The sequence below is a fragment of the Labrus mixtus genome, chromosome 18 (assembly GCF_963584025.1).
Source record: "Labrus mixtus chromosome 18, fLabMix1.1, whole genome shotgun sequence".
In the NCBI taxonomy this organism is placed as follows: Eukaryota; Metazoa; Chordata; class Actinopteri; order Labriformes; family Labridae; genus Labrus; species Labrus mixtus.
In genome coordinates, this window is record NC_083629.1 from 17184096 (window position 1) to 17208438 (window position 24343).

Sequence of the window (24343 nt, forward strand, 5' to 3'; positions counted from 1 at the left end):
TACAGTATGACCATCAATAGTTGTTCCTGGCAGCATAATTAAGGCGGTGTAAATTAAAGCAGCTCAATCAAAGAGGAAAACTGAAGATGCTGGATACGGTGAAACTTCCAGTAGTTGCACTTGATCTGCACAGATAAGGGGGCGAGGAGAATTGGCTCCTTTATGACAGTAATGCTTATACAACAAGCTGCAGTATTACCGCACCATCTAGATACTACAGTAACCATGAGCCTCTGCTGCTTATTATATGGAGAGACGACTGTCAGATTCAAAAATGTCAAATTATCTTGGGTCAAGATGTGAAGAGAAATTTGTCTAGGGTGCAAATTGTGGGTCCAAATTGGGATTGGATGTCTCTTGCTGAAATACAGCTTAGGAATCAAAGTTAATTTATCAATTTTTCTACTAAATCTTGTACATTTGACTGTTTATAGAACAACCAGAAATGTGCTGATACAATTGTTAATATTTGTATTGATTATGAATCAGGAAGGTTTTAGGCCAGTCAGCCGTGTGAGAGGGTCACATATCAATTATGTGGAAAATTCAAGAGACGGGCTGATAATGGATTTTAGAGCACAATATTGATACGTATTAAAAAAGGGGAACAAATCCATTTATTAATAATATGGCGGCTGAATTCGTTAATTATATTGGAATGTAAACAGAGCTTCTTCATTTGGATTGCACACTGATTGTTTAATGTTATGACCCTTCAAAGGCACTCAGAAGATTGCGTTCTTAAACACATAGCCTTATTAAAGAAAAGGGAACCTCATCATACATTGTCAACCAACTGCAGTGCAGATCACTGTTAGCGTTGCTGTCACGCTGCTGTTATAATGCTGAGAGTAAAGGAAACCCGGGAGACACACTGCTTCATAACACCATTGCCGAATCACACCAAGGATTGCTTTCTGATTTATATCTGCTTTATCAAATTTCTGTCGGACAAACATCCTGGTAAGGCTCAAAAACTTTAGGGAATTTTCAACTACTGTACATGGGCGTGTAAGATAACTTCTTGCACTTTGCCACTCTGTCGGTCTAAATGTTAGAAATAGGAAAGGATGTAAATGTTCTTAACTTTCTTTAACTTTGGGTCCATGTGTTAAAAAAGCTTTGAATTGTTACGTTTTTTTTGGCAGCTTTTTGCAGAGACTTAAATTAACCTTCTCTTAAATCTTTACACATGCGGATCAGACACTGAGCACAAAGCCAGCATTTTTCTTTTTATTGCTAAGAATCTCACATGAATTATATTTGCTTTTTTCACAGCAGTCGCGGCATTAATCAACGGACTCCATTTCCAGATCCCTCTGATCTTGGAATTTGTCCTCCTCGACCTTCAGAAGGTGTTCGCCGTTGCTCTCCTCTATGTGATGCTCCTCTGGCTCCTGGGCGCCCTCAGAGAGTCCTTGTGATTGGCTGGCGAGTGTTTCTGTCGGTACAACATGAGAGACGGTGAAAGAACTGGCGATCTCTTTCAGGTGGGCCTGCTCGGACTTGAGCTTAGCCAGTTCCTTGTTGAGCGGAGATTCAACTGTTTGTTTCCCGGCAGTGGTCGCAGGTTCGGGTTCAGGGGTTTCAGCCTTCTGGGCGGGTTGGTCATCCTTTGGGTCTTTCGGGGTCTCCAGCACCTCAGGGCACTCTTTCTCTGTCGGTTCAGTAGTGCTGCTGTCCAGTTGACTTCCGGCTCCCTGCACCTTCTCATATAGACTTTTCCTCTCCTCTTGCAAAGCCCTGCATAGATTCTCAAGCTTCTGGTTCTTGGAAGTGACAAGCTCAAACTCCTTTTCCTTGATTGCTTTCTTTAAAGAGTAATGGAAAACAGCGTTAAATGAAGGGAAGTCAATCAGTAATGAAATAACCAAAAGCCTCATTTAGACATATCCACAAAAACTCCTGAAAACTTCCAAAACGTGTGGGATGAGCTGCTTGTGTACAGGCACATTTTGTCACTCCGACTTACCAATAATTTGTCCTGCAAGCTACATAGTAAATTTAAAAATGTAAGAACGCAGGAAATATTCAGGAAAATTCACTAGGGGGGAATAGGAGGGGGTGATTAAGTTGTTATTCTGCGACCGAGGAAATCTCTCAACTGCTTCATTATGTTTTGATATCTTGAATTTGTCGAACTATAAGTAGCATTACTATTCCTTGCTTTCTTTTTACGTCATGTCTCCTGAGACCCTCTCCTGCCTCCTGTCCGACAGGGCTAGTCTCAGGAAGACTTCAGGGGCCGGCCGGCCTGAAGTTTCTAGAAATTTCCAGGAGTGCGTGTGTAAATATGACTAAACACTTGTGTTCCGAACAACATCTCTTACATCTGACACCATGTCAACGAGACTCTTGTTGCAGCCATCAAAGCGAGTCTTCCAAGACTGACACTCCTTCTCCAGCTTTTTCATTTTCTTGGCCATCTACAACACACACACACACACGAAAAAAAGAAAAAAAAAATCACAATGCACATTTAAAGCCAAGTTTAAAAATAGCTCCCGCAGTACAGTGCAGGATTGTACAGCTTGTCATTGTTGGTGTTAATCTCATGGGATTTGTTTCTCTTATTACTGTATTTATTATGTTTTATTTTCAGATAAACAAAGTAATTCAACCATAACCAAGAAGCTGATATCAAACATTCAGTGAAGCAGCTCTCACTTTGTCCATATCCTGTTTGAAGCCGCTGTAGACACTGTTGCTCTTTGATACCGTGCCCTGGATCTCATCAAACTTCCTTGAGTACATATCGAGCTGAGGAGAAATAATAGAAGAATATTATACAAGTCTCCAGAGAGGTAAAAAAAAAAACAACAACAAGCCAATGCTGCCCATGTTGCTGTGTTACTGTACCTGGGTCCTCATATCACTCTCTTGTCCCCTCAGGGCTTTCAGTTGAGTTTTATACTCCACAGCCTGTTTTAGCATCTGTGGAATAATGAAATGTTCAGTAACAATGAGCATCAGGGGAATAGAATAGCAAATAGGATGTGCTTTTATCAATCGACAAATCTTAGAAACAAAATACATACAAGCTCTTTCTCCAGCTTGTGCCTCTCCTCGGCCTCCTTCAGCATCATGTTTGCCTGCGTGAGTTTGGTTTCCAGCAGCTTCTCTTTCAGGTCCCTGTGTTTGAAAACCTTTTCCAGGTTCTGGAAGACAATCGGGAGAATTTACGAGTCGTTTTCACACCCAAAGCTGTTTCATTTCTCGCTCAGGGCGCCTTGGCCACATAAAACAAATACAGCAGCTCATAAATGTAAGAATGGGTGAAATGTGCAAATAATTCATGGGCTTGAAGCTGGCAGATGTTACGAGACTTTACATAAGAACAGTTCAGGTAGTGTCAGGGAGGTTTGCATGCTGTAGATTGTGGTATATATAACTTTGTGTATGTATTTGGCAGGGTCAGTACCGACTCTCGCTGATCGTATTGTGAAATGAGCCCCTTCAGTTTCTCTGCCAGAGAGCTGTTCTCCTGACACAGTTTGGTGTTTCGGCTGCTGTGTTCCTCGATTTGGGCCTGTATGTCACTCAGCGTCCCCTGGAAGTGAGTTGTGATCTCTTTCCTCTTCAGGTCATCCTCTCTGCACCTCTGGAGGGTCTCTTCCTGCAGGTCAGATATAAACAGATATAACCTTTTTATCTATGTGCTACGAAACCTTTAGCTTTTCCACTTGTTTCAGGAAGAGTGAATTGCTTAACTTTACTCTCAATGTGGAACTGTGGATGCACCCATTGTTTCTGAAACGTTTTCTGCGGTTTCATATTACCTGCTTCCCGTCTATTTAAGTACTGGCCCAAATAGAAGCCATTCCAAGGGTGTGAAGTAATAAGAAAACTGTTAGTTTAGAAATACAAATAATAAATCTAGAGCTCCTGTAAGTGCACACCAGGGAGCTAAATTCTAAAAGTGTGAAGTTATTTGAGCTGCCGCTGACAATACATTTCATTGTCCATTTATTTATTTATCATGTTTTTTGAATAATGAATATGTTTACTTGGACATACTTTTTTCAGTAAGTGGTTAAAAAATAGACCATAAAAGTTCCCTCAAGCCTTAGGTGATTTTGTCAATAACCCAAATAAACCCAAAGTTTCATTATCAATTTACCGGCTGATAGTTTTTGAGTTTAGTGTTGTTTTTCTCACATAACTTCCAAAAGCAAAGGTGATTTCAGGTTGCTCATTTTGTCAGATCCATAACTGGAAGATATTCCAATTTCTGACACATTATTCAAAGAAGAGAAGTAAATCCTCACAGATGAGAACTCTGAAACGGTGTTGTGTCTCTTTAACTCGTAATAAGTAGTCATAAACTGTCAAGTCAAACGATCTATTTGAAATTGGATTTCAAAATGAAATGGAAGTATCGCAAAGAGCTGAATGTTCAATATGTGATTAAACAGTGAAAAGACAATAAAAGTTATATCCTGCAAACAACAGAATGACAAAAAGAGCCAGTTCACAAACTAATAAAGAGAAAATCATTTACAAGCCAGAGGGGGAATATGATATTCTAAGACGGTGCCGGTGGCCTCGTGGTTAGTTTGCATGCCCACTGTACAGAGACGGTTTTCCTGTAAGCGGGAAGTCCAGGGTTTGAATCAGACCTGTGGCTCCTTTCCTGCATGCCATTCCACTATCTCTCTCCCTGATTTCTGACTATATCCACTGTCCTGCCTCTCAAATAAAAGCATAAAAAGCCCCAAAAATAAATCTTAACCCCGCCGCCTACTACACCTCTCTAGATCTTTAAATATATTGAAGATTTTTCTTCCTTTGACTTAATAAACCGTTATCACTAGAATTACGAATGAAATCTGCTTTTTTGAACAACACATGTCTTCGCAGCACGAGATGTGGGTGGGGCGGTTTAAGAGGTCATGGCCTTAGCTCTGACATAATGGTTGATCTCTGGTGTCAGCTGATGTCACCTCCTGTTGGGCACAACATATGGTAACAACAGCCGGCCCACACCAAAAAACAACCAGCGGCAAATGTTGATTTCAGCAGATTAGAAACCATCCGTGTAAGAGATTAAGCTGAAGTACCTTCAAGGTCTTGTTGTGCCTCTGCAGCTCTCGGCAGAGCCCTTCCAGTTTACTGCGTGCTAACACGGCGCGGCTGTGCTCGCTCTGCAGCTGATCCTTCTCCTTCATCACTTGGAGCAACTTCTTCTGCAGGAACTTAAGCTGCTTCTGATCACTCCGATGCTCCTCCAACTGCAACGACACAGAAAAATCCACCATGTGCCCATAAGGGTAGAGATGTCACTGTTGTTCCAATGAGAGCATTAAAACATTGCAGAAGTCTGAATTTTTTTGCTAAAAATGATTTTGGTAAACAAGCAATGCTCACTGAGCATGCATACATTTTGACTGTCGGATGGACACCTGGGCATAATGTTTGTTCTTTCACACCATTTTGATGCAGTCACATAAAGCTTAAGCACGCTATCAGCTATCCTCTGATTAATTTAATGGTGAAACAAATATTGCTTTTTGTTTTTAATTTCAAATTTGGGAGAAACAATTTGCACTGTAAAAACAAAAACATTAAGAAAATGGGATACACATAACTAACTAATATTTCTCCATTTATGGCACTTTATATCATTATCGCAATATAGAACAATGTTATCACATATCGCAGGTTTTTCTCATATCACAAAGGCCTAGTAGAGATACAAATCACTTGTATTTTCTCTCTTCTCAAATTTCAAATTCCTTGTTATCGTCCACTCACCAGCTCGGCGTGCTTCTTGATGATGGCTTCCAGTTTCTGTTCTGGAGTGTTGAGTTTGTTCAAGCTTTGCATCAGCAGCATGGCTTCCTTCCCTGAATAGCCGCAGTGAAATTCACGTCAGTCAAGTCAGGTTTGAGCTTGATTTAAGTTAAATGGCCCAGAGCACAAAGTGACTGAGATTAACTCACAATGATGTACTGTATGTTAAAAAAAAAAGAGGTTAAATTATTCATCATCTGATAGATACACAAGTCATTTTTAGGATTCCTCTCCAGGATTACGAGAAGTCCATCACTATAAAAGGAATGTGGAAATACTATTTTACCATCTCGTCTTTTGCAGATGGATGCACTTACACGCATTTCAGCTCTGCTTACACTCCTATCAGTTTCAGTACTACTTGGACTTTAGCTGACTGAGCTGAATGAAACCCATTTCAGCTCAAATCAATAAAGACATTTTGAGGAGAGAGAAAAAAACAACAAATACCCAGGTTTTTGAGCATCTTCTTCTCCAGTTTCTGGTCCTTGCGGGAGTCTGCCTCTTTGACGGCTGTGACCTCCTCCGTGTCCTCTGGCTCAGCGGGAATCTCTGCATCCTGGTAGGTGCTAATGATGTCCTCCAGCTGCTGGGCCAGGTCTTCTGTCAGGTCAATGTGGTGACCCTGGGCTGGCGATGCCTCGGGACCAATGGGTGCAGGGACGCTCTCCTGACAAGCCTCCATTATTCTGAGCGAGCACTGAGAGGAAAGCAGTTTGTTTCTGTAATCAGTTTGATGCTTTTCTCACCCTGGCCCAAACGATTGCTCGCTCATAATAAACACTGATCTGTTTTCTTATGTCCTCTCAATATTCAATAAAAACAGTTAGCAAGCACAAAAGGAAAGACACTTGGAACTAGAAATATCAGCACAGGAATATGTCACTGTCTTGACTTCTTTGATAAAATTATGGTATTGCTGTTGCCACATATCGGTATTAAAAATGTAAAAACATTTACGGCGCTCTGTACAGATTTCCCTGACAATTTCACGCCGCCACTACATCATGAGTCCTCACAGTGCTTATGACATGAATGAGGGTAAAATGAATGGAAGTTAATTGGTCAAAGAAGAAGCTGAAAGCGAGATGATGAAATTAAGAGAAGAAGCAGTGAATAAATATCTAAATCCTGCTCTTTGTGTTAGAGGCATTATGATTCTTCAGTCAATCAGATGTCGTGGTGTATCATTATATGTTTGTCTTTAGTCAACATTAGTCACTTAATCTCCCTCTGTTGGACTAATCAGTGTTTATCTAATCAATGTCACCTTTAAGTTGTTAATTGAAGAGGGATTAGCTCATTTTTGTCGAAAAGAAAAGCAACGCAACGGGCTGTTTCACATCAGAGATTGTCACTTTTAATAGTAGGAAAAGCACGCATAAAAATAACGATGTGAAATTTCTATTGAAGTGCCTGAGTAAGCCTGCGACAGTGTAACAGTTAGAACAATACAGGAAACTTGAAGCAGCAAAGTCAAAAGGATTTCTTAATACATTTTACAATTTACACCTATGTTTTTCCTACTGTAAAGATGGCACTGTAACTGATACATCTGCCAATTTATGAATGAATAGAAAGATATCAACACTGTCTGCAAGTGTTTGCTTGGAAAATTGGCAAAAACAGTTACTCAAAGTGTAAGACTTTACTTTTGAACTTTTTTACTTGTAGAATTAATGCTTTTATTTCTGTAATCCAGAATATTTTTGGTGTTTGGATTATTTTACTAAAGCAGGGTTTGATACCTGACCTTGATTTTTTAAAAGGAATTGTTCACTTCTTTAACATTTTTAGTCCAAACAATAAGTCAATCAATCAGGAAACTAATCACACATTTCATAAACTATAGAAATGTCCATCCATCACTCTAAAGCAGCACCAACATGGGGTCTTTGAGGCATTTATTCTCTACTGAAGGAGCCCAATGAGATACTTTAGTTGTTGCTGCTGTAGACATTGAGTTTTTCATCTTTCACAATGTACAGTTGAAGAATTTTTTTTGCCTTTTTAGAAGAAAAAATGAATCATCACTGTTCAATTTAAGTGACAGAAAAGCATTATTATTGTACCACACTGAGTAAGTAATATGGTGCCTTAGTGCCTGTCCTTGTTGTGTTATACAGGCTCAAAGCCAGAGCCTGTTTACGTGCATAAAATTAGTGCAGCCTTCACACTGCCTGAGCTTTCACAAGCAGAGCACATGGCACCTGTTCCAGAGCCCACAGGCTATTTTAAGAACTTCTTTATATGGGCAAGTTATTTATTTATTTCTAATCCACTCTTATTGATGTCAATGTCAGCGGTTGTGCATACAAAAGCTGCATTTACAACTATTAAAATATCAGTGTTACATAAGTGACCCCTACTATATTCAATATTTCCAAAGCAGGCAGAGATCCAAATGGAAATTCAACTGAAAATACATGACAGATAGAAAAGGCAGTATTGATATGTGCAGAGTGAGGGTGTACGATCAGATCCATAAATGAAAAAGGACGTCTAATCCTTCACAAATGAATCTCTTCTCTTAACCGGTCACACAGGCAACACTCAGATGATTGAACTCATTCTCCTTTTTAACAAAGTTTTAGAAAGTCATTCAATTCAAGCAGTTATTAGTAAAAAAAATTTAGTGTAAGAAGAAGTTTGGAAACCATCACAGAATTTAAAGGTTATTTCTCTGCTATTGGAGAGTAAATGTTCCTGAAGAAGCAGGATAGTGAGCAAACAGGGTCTTACCAGGACCAAGGGCCAGAGAGGGAAAAGGAAGAGTGTCGCGGGGCTTGGACAGGCTGCCACCACAGATACAACAGCTGTGATAAGAGCACCTCAAAATAGACCAGAGAGAGGGAGGACAGAGATACTGTGTGTGTGTATCTGTATCTGTCTCTGTCCAGGACCCCTCACCCACTAAACCACAGTCGCCTGATTGTAATCTAAAAAGCAAAAGACCTCGGAGTTTAACATGAAGTAACAGTTTGAGTGCAATCTAAATGTTTCGTCATCCAAAGGTTTTTCTGTTGAGATCTTCTGCAGTGGTTTTATGCGATGCCTCTGCTGCTTTAAACCAATGCAGCACTAATTTTATTTTAAGCTGGGATGCTGTTAACAGCCATATAATTATTCTAACAAATGGGCCTGACAGGCCGAGTCACTGAGCAGCAGAGGAAAATTAACTGTCCCTCTGATTGGCCAGAATTAGAACAGACCTCCTCCCCAACCCAGAGAAGCTCACAGTCGTGCCCCTGCTTTATATATGCCTATAACACCTTCAGTACTCAAGGTGCAGAACACGTTTTGTGCTGCCGGAACACGCCGCTGGTTTGCTGAATTTGATGCATCCTGAAAATGTATGAATATTATCCACAAGGTGAGAGCTATTTTTGGAAGTGTTCATTTATGTTTTTTTTGTTCTTGTTCTATGTTATGACTGCAGTAATCATTTTTCACCAGAGGGTGTCACTGGTAGGAGTTGCTGCAATTTTTCACTCCAGAGATAGTTTTCCCTCCAAAGCCCCCCCCCCCCCCTCCAGATAAAAAGTGAAGGATTTGTTCTGAAAGCCCCTCCCGTTAGTGCTCCAATTTAAACAATCATGGAAGAACATAACATCGTCGAGAACGTGAAATAAGCTGCAACACACATCCTTGGGTCAGACTCAGAAGTATATTCTTTTGAAACAACTTTGAATTTAATTTGAAAAAGTAGAGCACCAAACAATAAAGTCCTCATAGCATAAAAGAGGCACTCCGTCTCGACTCGCCGGTTTTTGATGCAAATAGCTAAACACAAATTGGCTACTGAGGTTTTCCCTCCTCAAAAGAATTTAGCTGAGAGGTAAAAATGATTCGTCCTCTGTGTGTTTTACAGGGAATTTCAAAGACATGAGAGGCACAATGCAGTTCAGTCATTATGAATATGCAATAAAAACAAAACACAATCTGTATACATACTGTATGCAAAAGCAAATAGAAGGCTTCACTTTTCCCTTCACATTTCGTGAGCACTCTGCATCTTTACCACGACAAACAAAATGACATTACCATGAAATCAAAAAGCTACATACATCTTCAGAAAGGGAAACAAATTAAAGCAGTGCACCTTTGAATTTTTTTTTTTTTATGTAAACATGAGTGAACAAAGTGTTTTCTGATTTTGAAATTCATTCTCAAACTGGTGACATAACCACTTGGAGAAGTGATGTGAATACACATTTTTTTTTTTTTTTTTTTTTAAAGATGTGACACACTGTTAGGGATCAACACTGTGCTATTTTCGCCTCTCATTAAACCTCCATTACGTCAACTGCAGGCATTTCACCCCTTAAAGAGATATAAACAATCTGCTTTAAAAAGTTTTCAGAATTCAACACTGCAAAAATAGTTTAAATAATACAAATACACATATATTTACAAAGAAGAAGTAATGCATTTGGTGAATGATTACTTACATTTTGGGTTGAGCCACAGGTAAAGTCAACCAACTCACGCTGTTAACATCATTACTTTAGCATTACTAACAGTAAGTGATATTGATTCATCCAGTTACACTTTGAATGCAAGAAAACACACACTTTCGTCTGATCATCATAGCCCCTTGAAATAGTGTGCAACATGTTTCACAAAATGAGAAACGTGGAAAAAAAAAAAAAAAAACAACTGGAATGTTTCAAAACCACGAGAGAACGTAACATGTTTTACTCCCCCCCTGTCTCCACTCGACCATGTCAGTGAAAACATCAAAGATGAAAGGATGAAAGTGCATCGTCAAAACTCATAAAATGCTTCTGGTCATCTGTATCTGAGAGGGAAAGAAAGCTGTTTAATAAAAAGCATAAATACATGAGATCAAAAGCAATGCCAGCGTGGCTCACTGCATAACTGCATCACTGCTGCATAAGTACAGATATACCATATAAATAGTAGTCAAATATTTACCAGTATCAATAAGTGCTCACGTTCTAATATATAAATACATTTTACAGTATTCATAATTACATATTAACTTCCTCTATTTTTTGTGCAATAGCAAATCCCATGCATTTTTTATACCAAGATAAAAACCACAACATTAAGAGAAATGCAACAAAGGATACATTATTTAAGATTGTTTCACATAAATGAAGCTGCAACCGTCTGTCAGCAGAACTGGCAGAAAAAAAACAACAAAAAAAAGCTTTTCTTTTAAAAGGTGCCTCTGACGCCGCAGACACTTCTGAATAAAGAATACCTCGACATTTTCCTCCTTGTTCAACAACAACCTTCTGATAACAGATCCATGAAAAGCAAAAGTAAAGGCACAAACCCTTGCCGCTTGATTAAAAGCACCAAACTGCACAAGAAGCATCTACTTAAAATTTGGTCAGACTGTTTTATAGTACACATCCTTTCCCCCCTTATAAATAGTCTTTATTTACTGCGCTACTGCATCACATCTTGATATGATTACGTTAAACAACAGTCTATTTTTCAAAGTACACGTACAGTAAAATACACTGTTTGTATGCATCTAAGAAGGAGTATATGTTAAGGACATTTGTACAGAATCCATAAATATAATTTATGTGCAATTGTACGCAAACTACATCAAACAAAGGCATATTAGCATAATATCTTTCCATATTGCACCTGCACCCAATAATGATTTCCCCCCCCTCCCAAGACATCCTGCTGCTCGTCCAATCATTTGAAAGAGTCTCTGAAGAGAAGAGCACATCAGACAGGTAAGGTTTCTTCTTCACTCTGAAGGTTTGATGTCAACCCAGATGTGAAAGGAGCTGTCTGGATTGTGTTCAAGACCAGAGGAAGTGTTATCATATTGCCTCTAATGGGATAAAGATGGAGTTATATGCCTAAAGGGCAGAGGACAACAAGGTTGCAGATGTGGCAGAGAGGCGTCTGTTCCTGTGTCGAATCAAAAAGACACAAAAAGAGGTTTCAATGAGGGTCCTCTGTAGTAATCTTTAACGAGGCGATGGCTTTCAAGCAGGTCTGGACGTTCTCCTCCTGTCCACTGTCCCTGCTGCTGGGGTTGAAGGCTTTCTCCTGAGCGGCCTGTTCGGGGGACAGCTGGTTCTGGCTTCTGGCGTCTTCTCCTCCGCTCTCGAGCCCCTGGACAGATCCCTCCCTGCTGCTGCAACGCTGGCCCTCGCTGCTCTGGGGGCTTGGCGCGGAGGAACTAGTGACATCAGTGCTGGACGAAGGCGGAGAGTGTAACATCTGGAGGCCTCCGACGGGAACAACGGGGAGCAAACTGTGGGCCTGCTGCTGGGAGTGAAGTGGGAGGTGGCTGAGGATGTTCTGGTGATGAGAACTGGCAGCAACAGGCAGACTGGAAGCCAAGCTGCTCCTTTGATCCTGAAAAGACATATTGGAGCGGTTTCAACATCGCTGAGATGATTTCTCATGGGTAAATATAACACAGTAAGCAAAATGCAGAGATGTGATAAACACAGCATTATTTAGGTCAACATTAAAAAGTTTCTACATCACAGACCACCACTTAGATAGTGATTATTCATACTATTCAAACTTTTTCTACACAGACAAAACGTTTTTTTTATATTTTCTCTTACTTACATTGGGTTGTATGCAGATCTTGTGAAATATGGGTAATTGGCATAATATGTTGTTGTGTTTTTGGTATGCTTTTGTTTGGGATTTTCTGTTTACATGTGTCTTGTTAGTTTCTACTGTTTTCATTTATTGACTCTAAGATAATGGCAGCACATTTTTCCCCAATTGGACAGGAAAGTGTATCGTATCTTAATTTATCGTACTTTTAGAGGAGCTTCTGCTAAATTAATTGTACGATTTTAACAATTTGTTACAACATAGTTGAACTTGGCTTATCATGGTACATACCATTTCCATATCAAAGCGTACTTGTTGCTGAGCCATTTCCATCTTTGCCTGGTGTCTGGTTTTATCGCTGATTCCTCTGTGTTGGTGTGAACCTCGGCGTGGGGAAACTGCCCGAAGCACAACTCTTTGCCGGCCTCTGATTGACGGCCTTCCAGCCAGCTCTGTTCCGGGAGACATGGGGTGTTCAATTGATGCTGGGGAGAGGTGCTGAATGGGGGTCAAGCTGGGTGAACCTGGCCTAAGTGGGGAGGTATCCCATCTAGGAGAGGAGCGACCACGAGGGGAGATTTCTCGCCTCGGGGACGGGTAACGCAGACGTGAAGGGGAGGGCTCCCTGATCGGGGACTCCCAACCAGGAGACAGCAGACAAGAAGAATAGGGGTCGAATAGAAAGCTGGCATGGTCTGGAGACAGCATAGCCAGAGAGTCTTCATCCATGGACTTCTCTCTCTGGTCTGTTGCGAGGACAGGTCTATGGTCCATACCAGTCCGCATACCTGAGGACTGTTGGCGAACATCTGGGTCAGGCAGAGAGGTGAGGGAACAGCCATGGATAGCAGCAGTGGCTGTGACTGACAGAGAAGTAACTCCACATGGCTGAGGACTTGTGCTTCTTGAGCGCAACTTTGGAGTAGAGTCACCCTCGTATTCTTCATCCTCCTCGTCGTCTTCGTCGATTTCATCAGCTTCTTCATCCATGCCGTCAGAGTCTTCTGCATCTGAGAACTGGTGTTTGGTTGTGATCACAACTTCTGACTTGGAATCTTCTTGGTTGTCGTCAACTTCAGAGACAAACGCACCAGTTAAGTTAGATTTATCAGCTGTAATTCATGAATGTGCAAGAATATTATGTCAGTATCTTACCATGTTCCTGTATCTCTGTCTCATCCAATGTCACTGACACTCCCAGTTCAAGACATTTCTTCATGTGTGCTTTTGACTTCATGTGTTTAGTCAGGTTTCCTGTAAAAGGATGAAACAAGAAATAAGTTCTGGTTGTGCTTTTTAATTATAACATTACCACTCCTCTGGAAACCTGTGTCTATTATTTAAGGAGATATGTGCTGGCAAATTTAATTTTCTACCCCAAAGAGGATGGATCCGTTTTTAAAGAGCGAAATCCTTTATCGAACTTGGTTTGCGCAATTAATCGTGGTTTTATCATTTTCGCAATATGAGCATTAGCAATAAACACATTGCAAAGGTCTGAGTTCATTCCAATACAAAAATAAAACACTTTGATTGTCGTCAAGCAATGCTTTCTCACTCAGCATGTGTACGTTTTACAAGTTCTACGGAGGCCTGTGTATAATGGGCAATCTTTCAAATCTTTTTAATGCAGTCATATGAAGCTAGAGCTAACTATTAGCTACTTTCAGATAAATTAGTGCCTAGTGGGGGGGGACGACGACGACTGTTTTTTGGATATATTTTGGATTAAAAAGGACATAATGCAAACACAGGTGTTCTGTAAAACATGAAGAACATCAGACATATAAAGAAACTGAGAGTTATGACTTATACGCGCTTATATGCACTCTTTGGTTTTATTTATTTATCACAATTTATATCTTTATCGCAATATTGAACAACGTTTTCACACATGGCATATTTTTCTCATTTCATGCAGGCCAGATTGCGACGCTGATTTTGGACAATGGTAGGAAAAATTCTAGGCGCTCTTAAATAAAGGCATTTTATGTGGTAATATGGGCAATTTTTGTGATCTACCGATCTAAATAAACACTTACAGACTTCCAACATTTCAAAACTCTTAAATGTATAAGCCAAGAGGATTCTCACCTTTAGTTTTAAAAGCAAAGTTGCACACCCTGCAGATGTACGGTCTCACATCTGTGTGGGTCCTGATGTGTTTTTTCAGCATGCTTGGCTTTTTACAGCGAATGCCACACTCTTCACAGATGTATTTTCCCCTTCCTCGACCTCTGACATACACATAGTCCTCATTGGACTTGAACCTAAAAAATAAAGAGAGTTCTATTCAGAAATACTGTACATAAAAACATCCCGAATAGGGAGAGAACAAAGACTGAAATATAGTGTAATTACTAGCAGCCTATTATAGCTGCTGTAATTACTGTCAGCAGAAATGGAAAGTGTTATGATAACTAATATCTTGACTGACCCTCCCTCAAAGATCTTAATGCGTGTTGGCACTGTTTGGGGTGTGGACGCCTCCCTCTCTTTCCACTCCTCCTTGGTAGTTTTCACTCTGCAGCTGGAGTCTTTCACCTTCTTCCCGTAGGTGATGTCCACCTCTTTGGGCTCTGGTTTCCTCTGCAGCTGAATCAGATGAACAAACATTTTGTTAACATCCCTTTTAAATTGACACCACAACGACAACGTAATGTGATGCTTCCAATATTGTAAGTCACACATGGTTCTATACAGCTTGGTTGTGCAAAAATGACTAATGCTCGTCGTCTGTTTGAAGGAAACCCAGAACAGGTCACTGATTATATTGTGTGTTTTTTTTATTTTTTGAGAGCTTTATTAACCATGATTTATGTCATTATATAAGTTATATATCAGCCAAAATACAATGCAGTGAAACAATACCATTAAATATTCATTATGAAATAATATTGTTTTTTTGGTACTTAGTATTTCCACTGCCAAGATTTTTTTGTTTATGCTGCCTGCAGAGCATCTGGCAATTAAACGCTTATAATAAGTCATAGAGAAATGAATTTTATCGACTTGTGAGTAATGGCTGAATCTAGTGTAATGTGCCGTATTCAAGGTAATAGGGTCCTTAACTATCTACATTTCATTTTGGGGATTTTTGTATCGTCTAGCACTTGTAACGACTTCACAATTGCACAATAAAAATATATATATATATCTACATTTCAGACAATAACCTCTAGCTGTCATTTTGTCCTCCAAAGAGGCAATACTGCTCCTGCAGCTTAAATATTTATTTTTTTAAAGTAATTCCAACAAAGGACAATATAACAGCAAGAACAATTTAATTTTAAGAAGTCAAAACTAAGACAGGACCCTTTTTCATATGGGACAGTAATATGTTTTGGAAACAACGCAGATATGGTTTCATTTTTTCACCTGTTCCATGGACTGCCTCCAAAGGATGAGGGATGAAACCAATTTCCCCGTACCAGTCTGAGACATGGCAGCCACTGTGTATATAACCTTCTCTCCCCTCTGTCTAGACCGCAGCAGAGCCAGCGAAGAACTGGTAGTCAATTCCAGAGGGTTGGGGTTGTGGGAACTCACACACCAGGTGGCATACACAGAGGAGAAAGGGGCGTCGGTGTGAGAGCAGCTTGGCTTAGTGTAGTTGAGATAACACCAGCTCACACCTGTCGTCGTGCGAAGACTTGGAAACTGAGATAACAGTCTCGAATGCTCAGCGTGTGAGATCAGGATATCTTGACTACTACCCAGCTGTGCCATCGTATCCATCTGCACTCGTTCCTCCATGCCAACTTCTTTCACTTCGCTGACTGATATCATGGAGTAGGATGGTGAGCTGGTTTCCAGGGAGCTACTTTCCATTGCTGACTCAAGTCTGTGGTCAGTTGGCTCCGTCACTTTTTGCTGAAGTGTGATAAATTTACTCCTATGTGAGTCATCCTGAGCATGAGGTGTTGATGCACCCTGCATCTCTGACCTTTGCCCCTTCTCTTCACTCAAATTACATTTCCCCAACTCCACAGCACTCAGCTCCTCTACAATTTGGCCAAACATTCTTTCCTCTTTCACACGTTTTTGCTGCTTGACCTCCATGAAAAGGTCTAGGCTGCTAGCAGGGGATAGCATCCGTTTGTTTGCGCCACCACTGGAGGCGTTAGTGGTTGAGATAGTTCTTGAGGTTAGAGAGAGAGGGATACCTGTCTTAAGTTTAGCTGATGACAGATCAAGGGCTTCAACACTGAGGTTTTGTGTTGAAGATGGTCTTGTATGAGCTAATAGGTTATGAGAATCTAAATTTCCAGACAAACGAGAACTTTGATTCTGAGGGTTGGATGTAATGGAGCAAACACCGTCATACTGATTGTCAATCATCTGTGATACTGAAGTGTATGTGATACTGCCAAAGGATGGCACATGAGTCTGTATTCTTACAGGAACTAACAGGCTCGGATGTGACAGCTGGGGAAATGTATTCCCGGTTGAGAAAATTGGCAAAGTCTGTGGCAGAACAGCAACTGCTGTGAATGGGGGAGACGTGGTGCTGAAGCACTGCGGAAATACTTGTGACGGGACGTGTGTTACCTCAGTGTCCATATTCAATGACTCCTGTCGTACCAAGTTTCCCCTCCTTCTCTCCCTCATAGCCCAGTGGCCAGCACTAATGTCCACGTGTCTAACTTTGGATGTCGGAGAAAGACTGCCATAGTCAAACGATATGCTGCGTACCTCTGGGAACTCCTTGCGCAAGTTACACGGCGCCTGCTCTGAGGCGGAGCGTCTCATTTCATGTTGTTGACGCTGGTTAAGCACAGAGAGGGAGTGCCCACTCCCTGGCACGGCTAAGAGCTCTAGTGGTTTGCCAAAATCATCCTGCCTGGCCGGAGAGACTGACTTCAAGCTGTCCTCTCTGTCAAAAGAGAAGGTTGAGCTATAAGACAAGTTGCTGTCTTGGCTAGGGCTGCGAGAAAGACTGGTGCAGGCAGACTCAAAGCTAGATTCACCAGAGGAGTGCTCAATATCAGCTAAGCGTAGCCTTTTTTTCTTTGGAGGGAGCTTTTCTGGAGGGAATTGTGCTAAAGTTTCACTCCTTTGAGGCCACTGAAACTCCTCCACGTGCTTCTCTGGCTCTTTCACCTGCACCTCTGGAGCTTTTTCTGGACTGTCGGGCTCTACCGTGACCCTAATTTCTGGGACTTGTATGTTGGGCTGCCGCACAAGTTTGGGGCCTATTTGAAATGATTGCCTGAGCCTACTATCACTCCTTTCCATCTCATACGCTTCACTCGCCTCCATAACTTGAAATGAAGAAACACTTTCCTGTCTCTGCCCATGATACTTGTAAGATTCTGACTGTTCAGAGTGAGGCCTGTTTATTGAATTTGTGTGCTGGATAACCGAAATTACATTCCCTAAAGTTTTTCGACCAGACATTTCAAGACTAACTGATATGTCCATATCGCACCTTTCCACTTGTGTTAGCATACTTGAAGAGTGTCCTTTTCCCAATGCTATAAACCCAGCTGTAGCTTGTTTTGAATCATAGTCTTTGCTTGAATCAAACATTTCCTCACACTGTTCATGAAGGACCTCACATTGACCTGGCAGATCTTCTTCTTCCCTCTTCTCTTTCCGACGTTTCCTTGTTGCCAGTTCCATTGCATGTCTCTGATGGCTCATATTAGATGCCAAAGAGGGGTAATTTTCCATTTCCAATCCTGAGGGTGCAATGCCACTCTCGCTCATCTTTGCATGGCTGTCAGTGTCTGCATGGCCTTCATGTGCAGAGAGTTCGAAAGCAGCTTGCCGCCTGAGTCTTCTATTGCCCCCATTGCTTGTTCTCTCATCAAACGAGTGGCTGCCTCTAAGTGCTTGAGGCATAGTCAGACAAACTGCTGAGGCTGTTGGCATTGAGTTACTTCTGATCAGAAGCCCCATATCAGAGCCAGTGTCCAACTGGGGCTCTTTTAGCTCTTCCCTTGTGAACGACTTTGTGTTTATTTTGATTGACTCAACAGTGTCTTTTTCCTGGGTAAAAACGCGAGAAACACCTTTCTCAGCCCGTTTTGTAGTATACTCAATTGAGTCCGTGCTACAAGCCACAAAAGCTTCTGTCTGTTTAGGGCTTGGTCTGTAACACTTTCCAAACATAATTTCTTGATAGGACTTTGCATTAGTGTTCGGAGGACCAGTCTGGTGCTCCGTACTTTCAGAGCGCGAGAAGTACCCAGAGTCCGTGCTGCCCTTGCTAGACTGACTAGGGAGGGACAGATTGTGCTCCGAGTCGCTGCTTCTTTTTTCAGACAGCCGAAGTGCGAGTCTCTGTTTGATCGTGCAAGATTGAATTGCACGGCTAGCCTCTGCAGCGGCAGGAGGTGCATTGATTTCTTGGGGCTGGGATGAACCATCCTGAGCTGACATCGACGTGGCTCCCTTTTTCTGAGCAATGAGATTTAGTACTTTTACAGCAGTGTTATCTGATCCCTCCACTGGAGAGTCCAGCAGCAGCAGCGGGTCATTAAGAGTGTCCTCGTCCGTGTCCGTGCTTTGCTCAGCATCAGAGAATAACTCTCCTTCCCCTTCAAAAGACCCCTGTTCTGTATTGGCATTGTAAGAACCAAGATCTGAGAGTGGCACTGTTCCAGCTTTGACCGAGTGAGCATGGGACTTTCTGTGTTTGTATAAATTACTCTTGGTTTTGAAGGAGAACCCGCAGGGGACACATGGATAGGGTCGTTCTCCGGTGTGCGAGCGAATATGTTTCTTAAGTACACTGGGTTTGGCACATGCCCTTCCACAGTAATCACAAACATACTTCCCTGGCTTTTGTGGTTTCTGTTCCACCTTGCTTGCCGTCTCTGACAGCTGATCCATCCCTGAATGGGAGCACTGTTGCTGCACTTCATGTGAACTGGTGGACATCCTCTCAGATGCAGGTCCCGGGGACTGTGCAGAACCTAGGTGACATAGAGCTTTCTGGTTGCCACTGGTAAACTGTTTTGTGGGCTGTCCTGGATACGAAGACGCCTCATATTCTTGGTGGGCTGCGGACTGGATTTGGGAGTGCTGATCTTCTAATTGCAGTGATTTCCCTGAGTCAGACATTTCTTCGAAACCACATGTGTCTCTTCTCTGGCCTTCCAGCATTTGTTGGTGCCAACCCTTGCCTTCTGATTCAACTGATGGACTCCTTTGTGTCTGTGCTGCCTCTGAGGTGCATTTCTTCTGTGCAACATTTCTGTCCTGACCCTCAGTGGAGCGTTCCACTCCTGCAGTAGTTTCAAGTGACTCCATTAATCCAATGTCACTTTCTTTAGGATCAATTGTCAAGGACACTAACTGTTATGTAACTGTAGTGATGTTAACATAGGTATGAATTGATTGCTGGGAAGGGTCATCTGAAAGAAACCAAACAAAATTGACAATTAGACAACTGAAATAAGGATAGCAGAAATATGCATAAAAGGGTTATCAAGACAAAGTTGTGAAAAACGTTTACTCTCAACAATCACATCATTCAATCTAAGTTTAAATTCCCTTGCTGTGAGTGAGTGCAATTCTAGACTGTTTCCCAAAAGCCTTCCTAAAAAACCTGGAGTGAAAAAGTTATAATTAGCTCTGTAACAGCAGGAATGATATGTCATGTAAACCCTGGCAGAGGAAACACATTTGCTGAAACCCTGTAGGGCTGTGCATCTTCACTGGAATCTTGATTCGACTCAAGTACGATTATCCTGTCAACGATTTAAATTGAGTCGATATCACGATGCATCAACTTTCTGTATTACTGCACAAGGCTTCTTTTTCATTAACGGAGACGAGCAGTCAGATAAATATGAACTCCGGTTTTCTATTATTTATAAAGTGTTTTAGAAATCAATGTCAACATAAATGTCTTAACATTGTAAAGCAAAATGTTGCTGCTGGAAAGTCTCCAAGCAGTGTCAATAAGCAAAATCAGAATTTATGCAGAATCATCCACGTCTGCGTGGAAATGCATTGTAGAAAGAATTCATTTCAACACCTCTATTGGGGTGCATAGAATTATGTAGGTATATAAGGCACATGCTTAACTGTAGTATGAATTTCAGAAATGGTCATAGATGTATTAATTTTTATGAAACAAAAGTGTGGGCAGAAAAGGATTATCTATCAAAGCAACATCTCCTTTCTACAATTAAAGACCAACTCCTTTTTTTATAAAAGTGAAATGTAATTTTGCAATTTTTACTCTTTTAAGTGCAAAAGCCCGGGACAAATTGAGATATCGTCAAACACAAACTTTTTGCAGAGAAAGCAGGAGCTAGTATAAACTAAGCAAAAGACGTTTTAAAAAAAAACAATAAGGATTGATAGCTTGTCTGTGAAATATTGACAAAATAACACCCACATCCTTTTCCCCGGTTTCAGTCACAGCAGTGCAACAGAATTGTGCTTGATGTTTAGATGAAAAACCATTCAAAATATAGTACTTGAAGCTCTTTGGGCTGACAGAAAAAAAAAAAAAAAAGAAAATGTTGAAAAATGTTGATCTTTTCAAGTTGATGCATGCCATTACACACAGATGACATGGTTACATCTTGGGTGATTAAGTGTGAGGAGTTCCCCACAGCCTTTATAATGCAGTATCTTTAATATTAAATATCAAAATGCTTTGCTAAACTCTTTTACTCAAAGCCAAGATTGTATGGTAACATGATACGATGCCTTGTTCTTCTGGGATCCCAACCCTTAAACCCATCTGTGTTACAAGTGTCATTTCCCTTTGCATAAACATTCCCGACTCATCATCATCATCCCCGTGGTTAAAGTGAATTGCTTTAGCCGCTTCACTTTCGTCTCATACCATGGGGATGGATCTCTGAGGGCACGTCATTTCCATCTTCTCAGTATCAAATGCTGTGTCCTCCCTAACGAGGTTATGTAAGATTATCTGGTTCAAACCCTCTGAGTTCCCCTTAATTAGGACATCCTCCGACTCTCTTTCTCTCACTCCCTCTCTTTCTTTGTTAGCACACCGCACACTCCTCAGGCATAAACCAGAGGATACGAATCCAAGGTGACTCTCGAGATGCCAAGAGATGCTTTAAAGCTGTAAGGATGATATATCCCGTTCTCGCTTTCTCTTTTCTTTTTTTTTTTTTTGCAAATGCCCATATGGATATTTTTAGTTCTGAACCTCAGCTTTCAAACTGATTCGATCGCTTCTTCCTGAGCCGGATTGAGAAAATATATGAGTGCATATAAAGGATGGTGAGGGCTGCTTCAGATTGGAACGATCCATGTTGCAACGGGGAGGTTTACTGAGGTAAACTAAGTGGGGTACCTGGGGGTAACACAATTCAGAGGCCTGATAAGGAGCTCCCTTTCAAGGTCGGTCTGACCTCATTGCTTAGTTTCCATCCTCTGTAAGCTACAACAGAAAGGAAGGGGGAATATGGGCGCAGAGTGACAGCAAGATAAGACCCTCAGAAACAACGCATACCTTTGAACTGAGCATGATAGAGAGAGAACAGAGCCGACAAGTCTCACAACAAATTCAGACTTTTCTGTACAAAGCCCGTAACAGCACACCTTTCCAAGCAAATTTCTCTCGCTCATGGCAACAAGCACTAACCTTTACGAAAATATATGACACAGCAGCAATGACGTGCAACAACAGGAGGCAGGTGGGTGGCAGTAGGTGTGCTTCACGATGGTAGTGGGCTGACTGTGGTACAGTATGATCGCATGGATGGATAAATGACTTCAAGGAGTTATTTATTTAAACACGTAGACATTCCTATGGGCACATCTCATACTGCTATCCATACACATGAGGGGACAATGTCCAAACAATTGTTGGATATGGAGAGCATCAGTATGCCGCTGCATTACATCATTAGAGGCTAAAGTTGGCCATTAAAGGGAACAGACATGAAGCCTCACGCTGACAACAAATCCATAAATATCATAAGGAGATGACTGGCTTTAGAGTAGCTGGATGGCAAAACCCTCTATGGTGCTCTAACAGCAGCATAGCACATAGCATGCAGTATCAATCCACAACCCTGACTGTGATCAGAATGACATAAAGCACACGGTCTGATGGGAAGAAAGCCTCGGCTCATACAGCAGCTGACATTCAGATATCAAACATAATCCTAATACAAACCTGACATTTGAATAGTCCCTTGTCCCATATCCACAGTCACATGTGACATTCCTCATACTGCATAGTCCGTATCTCCATTCTCCTCATGCCCGGGTAACGATAATGAAATAAATTAGCAAGGTAAAGTCCCATCAGTCATGAAGCTGCTGGCTGACTGGGTGTACATTAGAAGATCTATTGATGCGAGCTAGTCACCAGAGAAAATACCCAACCGTGACGTGCGGACCCAGGCACAAAAATAGCAAAGGGGCCCTGGGAGGGATTACACAACAGCCCACGTTTAAGGACGCTTTTCCTCTCACTCTCTCTCTTACAGCAGCAGCTGCCTCACTCTACACACAAAGTGGGGGAGTCAGATATCATGATGCAAAGAGCTTAACACCACCTTTCTAGACAGCAGTTCATTCATCCCAAAATTCAGAAATCTTAATTAGCCTAAAACTGTGAAATCTTGGATAAAATCGTGCAGGTTCATGCATTTATAAACAATTATAATCTATATAATCTTTTGTAAGGAGCGTGTGAATATATGCTGAGCGGAGGATACAGGGGAAAAAGTGACAGGCTCTATGAAAGGCACTAATCACACGGTGGAGTAGCTCTGAATATACATTTCCTACAGAGTGATCTTATTCAGTTTTGTATAGTGAGAGGAACTCAGTGAAAAGACTTCGTGTGGCTGGCTGGGAGGATGCTGCAGAAATTAGACATGTTCTCTGAATTCTGAGACACCCACAGCCTGTTCAGAGCCAGTTCTTCCCATCACGACAGGATTCGCTTTGTGAATGGAGAGAGTCGTGATGAGGGTGTCATTAACACAGCAAAAAAAAAAAGTAGGACAATACAGCAGATTATGTGCAGCTGCAAACCTCATCCTCTGAATTAGATATATGAGTTCAGTATGACATAGAGCTATTTCAGCCTCTACATCTATGCAATAATGTCTTATTTATCTATAACATACTTCTCACTTTTGTACAGTGCAGCCTTTGATACTGCCCGATTAACAATTGATTTAGTTACAAAGTATATTTTCCTGAAATGCTGAAGTTACATTTTTGTGGTAGTTTATACTTCCACTACATTTCAACAGTTCAAACTATATCATTAATTGATAAAATATGAGACATTGTTTAAGACTGAAATACACAGCAGTATACTTTGTTAAGTAGTTATTACTCATATAATGAAGCACGGCTAAAGCCGGTGTAAATCAATGACAATTGACAAAAGCTACAACAACAACATCATGATGGTAAACGCTAAAATGTAGCCTAACAAATAGTCAGAGATGTCAAATTCAGCAAACATGAATTAATCTAACTACATTCATCTTAAGCTTTGCAATATTAGCGTTCTCCTGCCAGTATAAGTCACATATTGGTCACACCAAATAAGGTTATACAAGGACAACGTGTGTAAATCCAGTGGTTCTCAACTGGTGGATCGAGACCCATAAGTGTCTTCTTTTAGAGATAAGAAAGTGGCAAGAGCGTTACAGTGACGTGATAATGTGTACGCTTTTATGTGAACCAGCTACTGCGGGGTGAAGGGAGATGTGTCCCAGGAATGTCGCAATTAACAGCCGGTTTGTGGGACTACAGATGTGGGAGCTTTTATTGTGGCAAATAGGCTTGATTACAAAATATGACCTCATTTGGCGACATGTGGTGACTTACATTGTTACATTTATTTAAAGGAAAACTTCAAGCTTGGCCCACAAAATCCATCTGACCGATGCCGTTACATTACTTCAATGTCATATGTAGAACACATAAGATCTTAGATTTAGTTTAATATTACTGCTACAGGTTACACCACTTGCAACAGGTAGAAAACATGTGATGTGAGGAATTT

The 24343-nt window shown here is 41.1% G+C and overlaps 2 protein-coding genes across 2 annotated transcripts; both read right to left on the reverse strand.

The window, feature by feature from the left end:
• Positions 1-1211: 1211 nt before the first annotated feature.
• On the reverse strand, positions 1212-8642 carry txlnbb (taxilin beta b). The gene is made up of 10 exons (XM_061062466.1): positions 8536-8642; positions 6244-6493; positions 5755-5846; positions 5061-5231; positions 3422-3616; positions 3039-3158; positions 2860-2934; positions 2668-2760; positions 2331-2426; positions 1212-1811 (listed from the first exon to the last, which is right to left on the reverse strand). The coding sequence occupies exons 2-10, from the start codon at positions 6476-6478 to the stop codon at positions 1290-1292; spliced, it is 1599 nt and encodes a 532-aa protein (XP_060918449.1). The 5' UTR covers positions 6479-6493; positions 8536-8642; the 3' UTR covers positions 1212-1289.
• Positions 8643-9441: 799 nt separating this feature from the next.
• Positions 9442-22647, reverse strand: hivep2b (HIVEP zinc finger 2b). The gene is made up of 7 exons (XM_061062464.1): positions 22487-22647; positions 15745-19730; positions 14804-14961; positions 14461-14636; positions 13522-13620; positions 12658-13439; positions 9442-12150 (listed from the first exon to the last, which is right to left on the reverse strand). The coding sequence occupies exons 2-7, from the start codon at positions 19624-19626 to the stop codon at positions 11731-11733; spliced, it is 5517 nt and encodes a 1838-aa protein (XP_060918447.1). The 5' UTR covers positions 19627-19730; positions 22487-22647; the 3' UTR covers positions 9442-11730.
• Positions 22648-24343: the final 1696 nt, after the last annotated feature.